Source organism: Caretta caretta, chromosome 28, assembly GCF_965140235.1.
Source record: "Caretta caretta isolate rCarCar2 chromosome 28, rCarCar1.hap1, whole genome shotgun sequence".
Taxonomy (NCBI): domain Eukaryota; kingdom Metazoa; phylum Chordata; order Testudines; family Cheloniidae; genus Caretta; species Caretta caretta.
In genome coordinates, this window is record NC_134233.1 from 3889721 (window position 1) to 3904747 (window position 15027).

The 15027-nt window shown below is 61.0% G+C and overlaps 1 protein-coding gene across 1 annotated transcript in view; it reads right to left on the bottom strand.

Moving 5' to 3' along the window:
* Positions 1-2675: 2675 nt before the first annotated feature.
* The window catches only part of LOC142070370 (ultra-long-chain fatty acid omega-hydroxylase-like), a 43736-nt gene continuing 31384 nt past the window's right edge, over positions 2676-15027 (bottom strand). Inside the window, 13 exon segments of the mRNA XM_075124092.1 lie at positions 2676-2908; positions 2911-2972; positions 3266-3348; positions 4328-4392; positions 4524-4656; position 5017; positions 5109-5238; positions 5667-5733; positions 6562-6829; positions 8180-8301; positions 9616-9707; positions 9710-9742; positions 11792-11845. Coding sequence (XP_074980193.1) covers positions 2769-2908; positions 2911-2972; positions 3266-3348; positions 4328-4392; positions 4524-4656; position 5017; positions 5109-5238; positions 5667-5733; positions 6562-6829; positions 8180-8301; positions 9616-9707; positions 9710-9742; positions 11792-11845 — 1250 coding nt within the window. The 3' untranslated portion in view covers positions 2676-2768.

The window sequence follows — 15027 nt, forward strand, 5'->3', positions numbered from 1 at the left end:
CCATGTCTACACTAGCGAGTTTCCAGTGACACAGCTGTACCGATACAGCTGTGCCGCTGTACAATCACTTTTGTAGCCGCTCTCTACTGGTGGGAGGAGCTCTTCTGTCAACATAATTAAATCACCTCCAACAAGCCGTGGCACCTCTGACAACAGCGGGGCTGGAGCCCAAGGGCTCCATCTCTGACTAGCAGAGCCATGGGGCAAACAATGGAGGCCTCAGGCCCAGCACAATGAAGCATGGCTGGGTAAAGGCCGGGGGGCACAGACCATCCTGGAAATCCAGGATACCGACATTGTTTAACTGTAACTTACATTCATTGCCAGTTACTTCCCCTTTCCCCCACCCCTTATATACTGATTTTTGTGTGTTTTATCGCTGAACCCACATCTCCTTTGACCCAGGCTGGGTTTTGGCCCACTCTCACTTTTTCTGTGTCTGCAGAATTGTAGCTTTTTGGTCATCAAGTAAGTTCTCCCCAAACACCTCCCAGTTTTCGTTACCGTTTCCCACTATATATTCATGGTCCCACTCACTTAAGCCAGCTGCTGCTTTAAGCTTTGGGAAATTGGCCCTCTAGAACTGCAAGTACACATGTCCAAATTAGTGTAATTTATTTACGTAGGGTTTGGGGTTTTTTTGCAGACTGAATAATAAAAATAAAGTACAGTTTTCTCTATTCTTTACTGGCCCTAAACAGAATAGAAACGCAAACAAACGTGCTTTGCATGTTCTTGTCTTTTTTGTTGTAGTTTCTTTTGCTTTTTTGGTTGCTTTGGTTATTTTTAGCCTTGTGAGCTAGTAAATCTGCTGCCGTGAAAAGTGATACTTGTATGTTAATATCACTTTTCACAGCCTCCCAGCTAGCTACTAAGTCTGCTGTGAAAAGTGACATTACCAAACATACAAATATCACTTTTCACAGCAGTTACACAGCCCTGGCAAGCCCGGAGACAAATTAAACCCTGTATGGGGAGGTGGATATGGAGGCAGTGGGGGCCCGGGGCACTGGGGGGAATGAATAGAGAGCTGGTGGAGGCAATGTGGGACTGTGGGGGTGGGAGTGGCAGCAGGGGCCAGAGTTGATGGTGGAGAGGGGGGAGCTGGGGGCCTGCACCCGCTGCTGCATGGTCAGGAGCCAGAGCCAGAGAGCCCAAAAACCCGGGGCTGGAGGACGCAGAGTGGGCTTGGGCAAAGGGGGGTTGGTGAGCCTGGGGCTGGCACTTGCTGCCTCACAGCTGGGGACCAGAGCCAGAAGACCCGTGGCCAGATCCTAGGGCCTGAAGCCCTGTGGCCAAGGAATGGAGCACACGGTTGAAGTCTGGGGCTCGAGGAGGCAGTGGGGACTGGGGAGATGGCGGGGGGGGGGCTGGGGCTGGAGCCTGCCGCCACGTGGCCGGTGGACAGAACTCAAAGCTCAGTGGCCAGATTCCAGGGCCAGATCCTGAAACCCCGAGGCCAGATCCCAAAGCCTCGTGGCCTCGACCCTGCAGCAGGGGCCTTGGACTTCACCATGGTCCGGAACCAACTTAGAAATATCATGAAACCAACTGTCCCGCAGCTCCAGGTCCATCTGCCCCAGCGGCCACATATGGCCCCCTGCTCGCTCTCTCAACCATTGTTTGTCTCTTTGAGCCATGAGTTCCCTGTGGGAGGGAGTGGGTCCCTGCTGGGTCTGCAGCCAGCCCTCCCGGGCACGGTCTGGCGATACACACACACAATGGGGAATTGTACATGTGCGTGAGTAACAAAGGCTTCCCTGCCCCAACTCCCGCAGGTGACTGCAGGCAGCAGGTTGCGATTGCTGGGCAGCTGCCCCCTGGATCGCTGCCCCACCCCAAAGCCACCTGCAGCAGAGTGAGAAATGGCCTTTGCCACCGCTCACCTGGGGCACTGGGGGCCCCTCAGGAAGATCGGCCAGAGCACTGAGCCACGTGCCTGCAGGCCTCTCAGCTGTTCATGCCCCAGGCCAGGCAGGTGGATTGATGAGTGCAGGAGTGGGGGGAGCAGGACAGAGCAGGATAGAAAGATGCCTACCCTCCGGGGAAGAGGAGTGAGAGACAGACCAGACCCTCAGCTACAGACAGCAGCATCGGTGCACAGGTGGGCTGATCCACTAACAAGCCCATAGCATTTAGGGTTATTGACCACGTGTTCTTAGATGCCCCACCATAAGTATGTGGCACTTCACCCCCCAACTGCATTTACCCTCATCCCCTGTGGGCAGGGCCATTAGCCCCATTGCACTGATGGGAGTTGAGGGCCAGAGGCTGAGTGACTTTCCCAAGGCCACTCAGGGAGCCTGTGGCAGAGCGGGGAATTGAACATGGGTCTCCCACATCCTAGACTAGTGGCCAGACAGCTTGGCACCCTGCCTCAGGCCAGTGGAGGCAGGGAACGCAGGCCAAGGGGTCGCCCAGGCTGTGAGTGGGCAGCGCCGGGAGCCAGGCTGCTTGGCTCCATTTCTAGCTCTGACATTGAGCCACCAGGTGGCCGTGGGCATCCAGCGGGGCTGGGGAGAGGCACTTGTCACCCTGCCTCCCAGGGGCAGGTGGGGGAGGGCTAAGCAGCTGGTGTCTGAAAGGAGCCTGCAGCACCTGAGGGGCCCCATGCCCGGACCCCACAGCGCCTCCTTTGGTACAGAGGGCTGGTCTAGATTAGAGGAGAGAGCTGGCCCCACCATGATCCCCACCTGGTCCTCCACTCGGCAGGCCCCTGAGCTGTGCGGAGCAGGCTGGATCCCCGCAGCGGGCGGGAGCGCACGGCCCTAGGAGCGCGGTGCGGGGGGCCGGCCCTCACGGCTGGGCCCCAGCGGCTCCAGGTGCAGCCACAGCCCGTTCTGGCTGCGCAGGATCAGCTCGGGCTTGCGCCGCACGGGCCTGCTCCGGTCCAGCCGCAGGGCGAAGGCAGCAGGGTCAGCACCAGCACCACCTTCATCTCTGCCACGGCGAAGTTCTGCCCGATGCAGTTCCTGCGAGAAAGCCAGGGGTGTCAGCCGGTGCTCTTCGCTTGGAAGCCACACCCCCTGTGAGGGCAGGGATGGGGGAGCAGGGACAGACAGATGCTGGGGGGAGCCCACCCCCCTGTGGGAGAAGGGACAGATCCTCAGCAATAACAGCTGGCCCCAGCACTGACCAGAGGCCACCTCCTGCCTGTCCCACAATGCTTCACTGCAGCCAGGGAGCCGCTTGCTGGTGGGCAGCCGGGGGTGGGGGAGGGGGCAGTTCGTGCGGCGAGGGGCTCTGAGCCCAGCAGGCAGGTTACCTGGGTCCAGCAGAGAAGGGCATGAAGGCCAGTGGGGGCTGGTTCTTGGAGTTCTCTGGGTCGAAGCGGTGTGGGTTATAGACCTGGAGCAGCAAGCACAAGGCACGGTGAGGGGAGCGAGGGCGAAGGGTGGGGTGTGGGGCTGGTCCCTGAGCCAAGGGGGAGCAAAGGCAGCCCCTCCCCGGGTGCAGCTTGGGCACCAGGCTCCCCAAGAGTGAGCTTCTGACTGGGGCCATGTGCTGGCAGCGGGGATGGTTCTGCCTCCACCCAGCACTCAGTGACCCATCCCCACCCAGTGTGAATGGGGGTGCGACCCTCACTCCCCTCTAGGCGAGCTGGGGGGGGGGGGGGAAGGAGCTTCCTCTCTGGGGAAGGTCACTGGGCATAGGAAGCTGCTACTTTGATGGCGCTTCAGCACCCCCTGGTGCCACGCTGGGGCATTGGGTCAGCAATGACTCCGAGGGGACAGTGCCCCTACCGAGCCCCGCAATCCCACTCTCTGCAGCACAGCGCCCCCTGGTGCCACGCTGGGGCATTGGGTCAGCAATGACTCCGAGGGGACAGTGCCCCTACCGAGCCCCGCAATCCCACTCTCTGCAGCACAGCGCCCCCTGGTGCCACGCTGGGGCATTGGGTCAGCAATGACTCCGAGGGGACAGTGCCCCTACTGAGCCCCGCAATCCCACTCTCTGCAGCACAGCGCCCCCTGGTGCCACGCTGGGGCATTGGGTCAGCAATGACTCCGAGGGGACAGTGCCCCTACCGAGCCCCGCAATCCCACTCTCTGCAGCACAGCGCCCCCTGGTGCCACGCTGGGGCATTGGGTCAGCAATGACTCCGAGGGGACAGTGCCCCTACCGAGCCCCGCAATCCCACTCTCTGCAGCACAGCGCCCCCTGGTGCCACGCTGGGGCATTGGGTCAGCAATGACTCCGAGGGGACAGTGCCCCTACCGAGCCCCACAATCCCACTCTCTGCAGCACAGCGCCCCCTGGTGCCACGCTGGAGGTGGCCGTGGGGTGGAGTAGAGCCAAAGGGGCAGAACAGAGTGACCAGTGGTACCTGGGGCTCCGGCCTGACAGCAGGATTGTGATGCGTCCCATAGATACTGATCAGACAGACGTTCCCTGCCAGAGAGGAAACTGCCTCATTAGAGAGAGGAAAGGGAGAAGGAGGGGAGGGGTTGTGCACCACAGGGGTTATGGGCCCAGTTCCGGTGCCATGCCCCTGGCTGGGGGGCAGGGAAGAAGGCTGGTACCTTTGGGTAGGACACGTCCGTCGGGCAGTTTGATGTCCTCGGTGCAGCGCCGGGACACGGCCGTGACGGGCGGGTGCAGACGCAGACTCTCCTTGATGCACATGGTGGAGAAGGGCACCTGGGACAGGTCCCCCTGCAGAGAGCAGAGCTTAGCGCTGGCCCCAGAGGTGGATGCATGGGGGGCCCAGTGTGAGCCCATGAGCCAGGCAATGGGGCTGGGACAGACTCGCATAGGCATGGAGCTGGCACTGAGGGGACAAACAACACCATGATGGGGGGGGGGGGGAGCATGCACATCTGAGTGGCAGGGTCCTTGGGCATCCAGGGGGGACATGCAAAACCCAGAGCAGCAGGGCCCTCGGGCACTGGGGAGCAGCCTAGGGCCATCTTGCAGGGGAAGCCCTCCAGCTTGTGGGGCTGGCAGAGGTGAAGGGACCCCAGTGCTAGGCATAGACTGGTGGGGAGGGGAGGGGAGGGCAGCGGCTGGGCTAACCCTCACAGGTGGGGTGGGGGCTGTGCTGGAACTACAGGGCGTGGAAGTGGGGGTGCTGGGGGTCAGCACTGCAGCTGAAGCAGCCATCTCACCATTCAACCTCCTCCGACTCCTTGTCCCGCAGTAAGTCCTTGATCTCCTCCCGGCAGCGCTCCTGGTACTCGGGGTGACAGGCCAGGTTATACAGCACCCAGGAGAGGCCGCTGGCTGTGGTGTCGTGGCCTGCAGAGAGAGGCCAGCCCAGCGTGAGAGCCGCGGGGGCAGAGAGGGACCGTGGAGAGTCCGGGGCTGGAGGGACCCTCCCCCTGCCAGCACCTCCTCCGGGGCCTTGCTCCCCATGACTCTCTGGCAGTGCCAGCTGGGAACTCCAGGCCCCTCGTGCCTGCAGGGCAAATGGGGTGACTCTGAGCATCTGTCTCCACTACCACCACCTCCTCCGTTGCTGGGACTGTCTGGCAGTGCCCAGGGGCAGATCTGTCTTAGCCCCATTTCACGGAAAGGCACACCCAGCTCACTCAGAGCCAGGGACTGAACCCAGCTCTCCTGCCCTCCCCCCAGAGCCATGTCATCCGCAGAGACCCCACCTCCCACATGAGGCTGTGAGGTCAGCAGGCGAGCCCCCCCACCTCCTCTCCAGGGGGGCTCCTCACCCTCAAACATGAAGGTGTCGGCCTCAGCTGCGATGTCCTCGTCTGACAGGTCCTGGCCGTCCTCATCCTGCACAAAGCACACACTGCTGGACGGGTAACCTGGCTCCCCGTGACTCAGGGACCCCAGCCCCACCGGCCCACGCCTCCCCCACTTCAGAGCCTGGGAGGATGGGACATCTTGGGGTGGAGTGAGCTTGGCCATCTCCCCTCCACCCAGCCCGGGGAAAGAGGCAGTCCCTGCCCTGCCCCACAGCCCCAGGCCCCAAGGTGGGCTCCCCCCTTCCCCCATGCCCAGCCTGGCTCTGGTGTTAGAGCTCCCCAGAGGTGCCAGCCTCATGTCGCCAAGTGCAGTTCATATCGCTCCACGCTGAGCATGCTGGGAAGGCAGCTCTGGCTGGGCCGCCCCAGAGAGCTGGGCCGGGGGGCAAGTCCCGGTGTGACAGACATCACACAGCACCTTCCACCTGGCTCCCCAGGACTCTCTGGCAGTGCCAAATGGGAACGCCAGGCCCTGCCCTGGACGTCAACGAACCCCCACACTCCCGAGGGCAGGATCTCCCACTGTGTCCCCTTGGCCAATTGCAGGACATCCGTGACCTCCGCCCACCCCCACGGGGCAGGCCCCCCCATGTCCCCTTGGCCAATCGCAGGACATCCGTGACCTCCGCCCACCCCCACGGGGCAGGCCCCCCATGTCCCCTTGGCCAATCGCAGGACATCCGTGACCTCCCCCCACCCCCACGGGGCAGGCCCCCCATGTCCCCTTGGCCAGGAGCAGGACATCCGTGACCTCCCCCCACCCCCACGGGGCAGGCCCCCCATGTCCCCTTGGCCAGGAGCAGGACATCCGTGACCTCCCCCCACCCCCACAGGGCAGGCCCCCCCACCACGTTACCTTGGCCAGGAGCAGGATGTCAATGAAGTCCACCGTCCTGCCCTGCTTGGATTTGAGCCAGGCCTCCCTGCCCCGGTGGCTCAGGGCCTGGTGGCGCCGCTGCACCACGTCGGCCATGAAGCGGTGCACGGTGTCGCAGGCGCGCCGGAAGCGCCGCCCGTCGGGTGACAGGCGGTACAGGAAGTCGCAGTGCAGGAGCAGGCGGTGCTGGCGTCCCACCACCAGGGAGCTGAGTTCCAGGATGGCTGCGATGTAGTCACTGGGTGTCCTGCAACACAACAGGCCAGCATGTGCCTGACAGGCCGGGGCGGGGGCCCCCTGATCAGAGCTGGGGGATCCCGGCGGGCTGGGCCTCGCCACAGAGCGATGGCGTGATCTCCCAGCCACGGGATCTCCGGGCCGGCCGGCGGGGAAGGGACCAAGCTTGGGTGCCTCTGGCTGCTGCTGCGGCTCAGCCAGTGTGGGACGGTGACAAATGACCAGAAAGGGTTAAGCATCCTGCAGGACAAATGACTCAGATTCAACCCTTAAAAACATACGGGGAGATCACGTTTGTGGTTTTGGGTATTTACGTACATACTAGCAGAGGTCAACAATGTAATCAAACAGTCCCTGTCCATGCTGTATTCGGTTAATTCAGAGATCAAAAGAACATCAATGAACTGTAAACGCAGGATATCGTCGCTGTATTCCTCTCTCTTTGAAATGTACAGCCAATCATCTGCGACTGGTGGAAAAACCGGCAACTGCCTTGTGTTACTTCGTGTAGCTAATTACCGGTGATGGACCTACTTCAGAGTCGCCCCGATTGCCTATTGTTGGTCTAAGGACTCCAACCTGTCAAAGAAGGCCTGGAGTTGTATAAAAAGACCCTTGGGTCCTGATCCTGTTTATCTCAGATCTGCTTGAGGCTTCATGCAGGGGAAGCCTAAGCCACAAGGACTGAGATCCCAGTTCTGACTGGACCGCCCTGAATATAAACACTGGACTATAACCAATGGACTATTTCTGAAAGAACTCTTTGCCTCTGCAAAGCTCTCCATCTCGGCTATAAATCTGAACCTCAAGAATTGTACTCATGTCTGTATGTGCACCAGTGCAGTAAAACAGGTGCAAGCTGCCGACGAGGGCCCTGCAGTACACGTATAAACTGGGGGCAGGAGGGTTCTGGGGTGATGGGACTGAGGTGAGGAGCTTCCTGGCAGCGAGAGGCATGCAACAGCAGGATCATCCCCCAAGAGTCACAGCACAGCCATGCCGACCCCACAGGCGTTAGCAGACAGACCTGCGAGTGCAAGCACCAAGCACCAGCCTCCGCGCAGTGAGCTGCAGGAGTTCCACCCCCAGTGCTGACCCGGGCCTGGCGCAGCCCCCCAACGCCTCCAGACACCCCACTGGAGAGCCCCTGCCCAGGCCTGCAGTAACACCCTCCCCGCCCTGGGATCTCCAGTTCAGAGACCCATTCCGTGAATCCGGCCAGGCTCACTGGGGCCAGGCCAGGAAGGGAGGGAGGGACCCTGCAGCCCATTCGCCCCACTCTAACCTCCCCCAGTGAGGGGGCTCCCACCCTCGGGTCAGCGCGGGGCCCTGCTGGGGGAGCTGCCCCCGCGTCACTCACTCCTGGCAGTTGCCGTTGCAGCCGAAGACGCATTTCTGCAAACTGTCCAGGGTCATGAGGCTGATCTGACCAGACATGTCCAGGGAGGTGGATCCTGACGCCACCAGCCGGCGCCACTTGGCCTGTGGGGGAACAGCAGCCCCCGAGCAGCTGCCTGCAGGGACGGCACTGCGGAGCCCAGTGCCCATGCAATGCGGGTGGGCCAGCGTCAGAGACAGGCAAGCAGACAGGGGAGGAGGCTAGTGGACTGGTGCAGTGCCAGGGCTGGGCATGTGGTGGGGGCAGGTGAAAGAGCAGTGGGCAGGCGGGTGGGTGGGCAGGGTATCGGTGCAGTATATGCCCGGGGGGCGGTGCAGGGCCAGAAGCACTGCGTAGTGATGGTACAGCACATTGCATAGGGTGTGGGGGAGGCATGGGGAGGGCAGGCTGCTGGTTCCACATATGCCAAGGGAGGAAGGCACTAGTGCAGCGTGTGCCATGGGGGGAGGGTCCCGGGCAGGCTGGCGGGTGCCAGGGCAGCGTGTGCCATGGGGGGAGGGTTACGGGCAGGCTGGGGGTGGCAGGGTGCCAGGGCAGTGTGTGCCATGGGGGGGAAGGTCCCGGGCAGGCTGGCGGGTGCCAGGGCAGTGTGTGCCGTGGGGGGGAGGGTCCCGGGCAGGCTGGCGGGTGCCAGGGCAGCGTGTGCCATGGGGGAGGGTCCCGGGCAGACTGGCGGGTGCCAGGGCAGCGTGTGCCATGGGGGAGGGTCCCGGGCAGGCTGGCGGGTGCCAGGGCAGCGTGTGCCATGGGGGAGGGTCCCGGGCAGGCTGGCGGGTGCCAGGGCAGCGTGTGCCATGGGGGAGGGTCCCGGGCAGGCTGGCGGGTGCCAGGGCAGCGTGTGCCATGGGGGAGGATCCCGGGCAGGCTGGCGGGTGCCAGGGCAGCGTGTGCCGTGGGGGAGGGTCCCGGGCAGGCTGGCGGGTGCCAGGGCAGTGTGTGCCGTGGGGGGGAGGGTACCGGGCAGGCTGGCGGGTGCCAGGGCAGCGTGTGCCGTGGGGGACGGTCCCGGGCAGGCTGGCGGGTGCCAGGGCAGCGTGTGCCGTGGGGGACGGTCCCGGGCAGGCTGGCGGGTGCCAGGGCAGCGTGTGCCGTGGGGGACGGTCCCGGGCAGGCTGGCGGGTGCCAGGGCAGCGTGTGCCGTGGGGGAGGGTCTCGGGCAGGCTGGCGGGTGCCAGGGCAGTGTGTGCCATGGGGGAGGTTCCCGGGCAGGCTGGCGGGTGCCAGGGCAGGGTGTGCCATGGGGGAGGGTCCCGGGCAGGCTGGCGGGTGCCAGGGCAGCGTGTGCCATGGGGGAGGGTCCCGGGCAGGCTGGCGGGTGCCAGGGCAGTGTGTGCCGTGGGGGGGGGGCCAGAGGCACAGGCATAGATTTGGTGCCATGATGGGAGGGGGTTACTCACATGCATGATGTCAGTGCTCTGGTTGAAGATCTTCATGTAGGGCTTCAGGATGTCAAAGTGGAAGGCTGGCGTCAGCATGCGCCGGTGCCGACCCATTTCGGACCATTGCTCAGCAGCAAACCGTCCCCTGAGATGACAGGCACTCAGCTCAGAGCCCTGGCAGAGATCCCGCAGCCCAGGCCCCCTGCAGCCCGCTGAGTCGCAGCCAGCTGGGGTGCTCAGCGAGAATCAACCTCCCTGGTGCATGTTGGGCAGCACGAGAGTGCGTGCACGTGTGCAATGCGTGCATGGGTGGGGGTGTGAGTGAAGCATGTGTGGGTGTGTTTGTGGGGGCACGTGTGGGCATGAACATGCAGGTGCATGCGTGTGTGTACGTGCAGGTGCGTGGTGGTATGCACACAGAGGTACGTGCGCATGTGAAGGCGTGTGTGTGATCCTGGGCACACCCACGTGCTGGCGCTCACGGCTATGGCACGCATAGCTCCAGCTCCACACTGACATAAGAATGGACAGACTGGATCAGCTCAATGGTCCATCCAGCCCAGTCTCCTGTCTGCCAACAGTGGCCATATCCCTCCTTTGTCGTCTCTTTTCCAAGCTGAAAAATCCCCGTCTTTTTAATCTTTCCTCATATGGAACCTGTTCCATACCCCTAGTCATTTTTGTTGCCCTTTTATGAACCTTTTCCACGTCCAATATATCTTTTTTGAGATGGAGCAACCACACCTGCATGCAGTATTCAAGATGTGGGGGTACCATGCATTTATATAGAGGCAATATGATATTTTTCTGCATTATTATCTCTCCCTTTTCTAATGGTTCCCAACATTCAGTTCACTTCTTTGACTGCCGCAGCACATTGAGTGAATGTTTTCAGATAACTATCCACAATGACTCCAAGATCTCTTTCTTGAGTGGTATCAGCTGATTCAGGCCCCATCATTATTTATGTATAGTTGGGATTATGTTTTCCAATGTGCGTTACTTTGCATTTATCAGCATTGAATTTCATCTGCCATTTTGTTGCCCAGTCACCCAGTTTGGAGAGATTCTTTTGAAACTCTTTGCAGTCTGCTTTGGACTTATCCTGAGCGGTTTTGTATCATCTGTAAATTTCGTCACCTCTTTACCCACTTTTCCAGATCATTTATGAATATGTTGAATGGGACTGGTCCCAGTACAGACCCCTGGGGGACACCACTATTACCTCTCTCCATTCTGAAAACTGACCATTTATTCTCACCCTTTGTTTCCAGTCTTTTAACCAGTTACTGATCCAGAAAGGACCTTCCCTCTGATCCCACGATAGCTTACTTTGCTTAAGAGCCTTTGGTGTAGGAACTTGGTGAGTCACTCCCCTTCCCTTGGTCAGTCAGGGACTGCGATGAGGTAATGCTCACCTGACCCTGAAGGGTCAGGGTGGGGGGACACAGCCAAGAGGGAAGAAAGAACATGATAAAAGGGAGAGACATTTGTCATGGTCTTCTTCTCTCTTCCACCTCCATCTACAGACCTCACCAAGCCACTGAAGCGCTGATCAAAGGGGAGAGCCTGGCTGAAGGACAACCAGCTAGCCTGTGGTGAGAAGCATCTACATTTGTAAGGACAATAAAAGTGTTAAGATTAGCTTAGAATGTGTTTTGCTTTCATTTTGTTTGACCAAATCCGACTTGTTTTGCTTTGACTTATAAATGACTTAAATCTATCTTTGTAGTCAATAAATCTCTTTGTTTATTCTACCTGACGCAGTGCATTTGGTTTGAAGTGTGTCAGAGACTCCCCTTGGGAGAACAAGCCTGGTAAATATCAATTTCTTTGTTAAATTGATGAAATCTCATAAGCTTGCAGCGGGCATAACTGGACACTGCAAGACGGAGGTTCCTAGGGTTGTGTCTGGGACCAGAGATATTGGCTAGTGTCATTCGATTGCACAGACCAAGGAGCAGCTTACATGCCAGGGGCTGTGTGTGAACAGCCCCAGAGTGGGGGTTCTCACAGAAGAGCAGGGTAAGGCTGGCTCCCAGAGTCAAGGATTGGAGTGACCTAGCTGATCATCGGTCCAGATAACACCAGAGGGGAACATCACACCCTCCATTCCCCACAAGCCCCTCCCCTGGGGTCCGGGCCCCATGACACCAAGCACAACAGATCCAAGCCCAGAAGAAAGGGCACTCACCTAGCCAGGGCTTCAGGAAGCCGTAGAACAGGTAGTCCTTGGGTGCGATGGCAACTGTGGGGGAGACCAGAGATGGGCAGGCCCAGGGGTTAGTGCTGAGACACACATGGCTCGGGAGTGCAGAGATGCGGCACACCTGGGGTTTAGTGCTGAGACACACACACGGCAGAGTGGAAGAGAGATGGGCGCACCCCGGTGTTAGTGCTCAGACACACATGGCACTGGGGGCGGTAATGGGGTGCACCCTGGCGTTAGCGCTCACACACACATACACGGTTTAGGACACAGGGAAGGAGTGCAGGACTACTGTTATCAGAGCCCCGGCTGGAGCTGCAGCTCCACTGGGCCCCCTTTTGGTCTGGAAAGGGGCAGCTGCAGGAATGTGGGTCTGTCCAGTGCCCACCTGCTCCACAGGCTGTTTCCTAAGGAGCCTTGGCGCATCGCCCTGTGAAAGCAGCCCCCATCAGACAAGGCAGAACCCTGCTGGACACCCTGCTCCAGGCTCTACCCTAGGAGCCAGGAGGGTGGCTGCTGGGGCAATGGGACAGGCTCAGTGAACAGCGTGAAGGAGCCACACGACAGGGACCAGGTGCTGAGCCACCAGGCCCCTCACGCAGAGCAGGCTTGCTCTGAGCGAGTCACAGACAGGTAGGAGGACACGGGGCACAAGCAGCATCCGCAGCCTGGGCCAGGCCTGCAGCGCGACAGAGACTCCTCCTGGGGCAGTGCCTGTGACCCACGGACTGCGTGAGCTTGGCAGTCACGTGGGGCCTTCACAATAGAGAGCTTGGCATCCTTAAAACTCCCTATTAGCTGTATTCCCTGGCTCTGCGAGCAGAGTGGGGATCCTGTGGCTACAGCAGGGTCTGGAGGGGGCTGGGAGCCAGGACTCCTGGGTTCTATTCCTGTCTCTTACATGGACATGCTGTGTGAGTCCCCTGCCCCCTCTGTACCTCAGTGACTCCCTACCTCGCAGGGCTGTGCGAATGGCTGGCACTCGGGTGGGTGACACGGGAGACGGGCAAAGGTGGCTTGGCAGGCCCAGCTCTCTGAGACTGAGCTGGCCTCAGCTGCTCCTCTCCCTGGGTCAGCCAGAGACAATAGGGACAGAAACTGCCCCCCCTGCACCACTAGCCCCACGACCACCCCCTCTCTGCACCATTCTCCAGATTCCCCCACCCCCAACATCCCACTAGCCTCACGGCCATGCACCCCCACAACAGTATCAGCCTCACACTCTCTGCTGCTCCCCATAGGCCCCCCCAAGAATATCGGCCATTTGGTCCTTATGACTCTCCCTGACCTGTTTCTCCCCTGGACCACCTCCCTCATTGTCCCCTTCACCCCACAGCCCTGCCGTGCCCCCTTTGGGACCATGGACTGAGTTGATGAAGGTGTCCCTGAGCCAGCTGGATGCTATCAGATCCCCCACTCGCCTATCACCAGCCAGGGATGCTGGCAGGGCTGCAATGAACCTTTGCTCCCATGGGTCACTGGCCCAGAGCCTGACGGCAGCTCCAGCTGGGCTTCAGCCAGTGGGACGTGCTCCTCTCAGGACGCTAAGGGATGGCTACAGCCTCTGCCCTAACTCCTCTGGGGCCAGGGGGACTCACTAAGGACCCTGGGTTGGCAGCACCCAGCCAGACAAGCAGCCCAATGAACAGCCACCTGCCGAGCTGAGCTCGGCCTGAGACCTGATCCCTTCCCCCAGCCCCGACAGCCAGGCAGCTTCCTCCTCAGCCACGTGGAGGAGGGCTGGTCTCAGCAGCCAGTCCGGCCGGGGGCTTTTCTAGGGAGCAGCTGCCCTCTCACCACTGGGCCCATGTCCCTAGAGGTCCCGTCATGGCGGGTGCAGCACACATGACATCGAGAGCTCCAGGCGCCTGCTGGGAATCCAACCCCTGCTGAGCCCCAGGACAGACAGACGGACGGACACACAGACTCCTGGGGCTGGGGCCACCCTCACTACCTGACTCCAGCAGCACGGGTTTAACGGCCTCTGGGTGGAAGAGCCGGAGAATGGGAAACCAGGGCCCAAACCACCAAAGGCAGGAGTGGCTGTAGCCCCCGGCGAGCTCATCTGCGCACTGCATCCCCTCCTCCGCGCTCTGACCCTGCAACGAGGAGCCAGGGGTTAGCCACGGGCCAGCTGGGACTCCGGCCACGTCTCCGGCCAGGGCGACATGCTGGGCCCAGCGCCCGACGCAGCCCACTGCAGGAGCGGCAGCTCCCCAAGCAGACCCACTGCTGGCTGCTCTCAGAGCGCCTCTGGCTTCCTTTCTAATGGGGCAGGGAGGGCTGCCCTCACCTGGCAGTCGGTTGGATGGGGCCACTTGGGGCTCCCTGTGTTATTGCAAACACGGCTCCCAGCCATTCTCCGTGCAGAGGTGAACCCGGGGGCTCAGTGGGCAGCGAGCATGAGCCCTCAGCCCCGGCATGAACTGGCTACATGCATTCACACAGCCCCAGCACTGCATCCCCGCCCTGCGCTGCTCTGCCATCCAGCTGAGCTGAGCAGGAGACTGAGGGCTCCTGAGCCCCGAAGCACCTCTCTCCTGGCCCCGTGACATCCAACTCTGCTCCAGGGAGCAACGCTCATTGCTCAGACCCAGCTGCTGGCTTTGAGGACTAAGGCCAGACCTCCCCTCTCTGTGTCCTGCCAAGCCCGCCTGGCACTGGGGGAGGGAGCTGGACTCTGTTCCCGCTGCTGCATCAGCAACGGGATTGTTTACAAAGTTCCCGCAGACTGCACTGGGCTCCTGGGCACAGCGAGTCATACAAAGGGCTGGCGGGGTAGGGCTGGATGCTAGGCTGGCGGGGAGGGGCAGCATTTCTATTTGTTGCTTTGGCTCTGGACTTAGGGCCCTGGTGAAACTTCCAGAGTCACTTCTCAACCACCCTGCAGGGCAGCAGTTCAGGGATGAGCAAACAAGCCCCAGCGTAGCTCCACGTGCCCGTGGCCCTGCGGGCCCAGGCGCCACTTGGAGCAGGGCTAATTGGGGAGAGTGGCAGCAGTACGTCAACGGGGACAGATGTCCCCTCCGCAAGGGGGCAGAAGAGGCTGGAGCAGGAGCCCCCAGGCCAGGGAGCACCGACCAGGCTGGGGGCTGGATTCCGTCGGAGTCTGGCTTCAGCTCATCGCGCGTCCCCCTGCAGCGCACAGCCCCAGCAACTCGCTCACCAGAGAGGGGCCTGCGCTGGCGGTGCTGGGACACCTGCAGGTGTTCTGCCTGCTC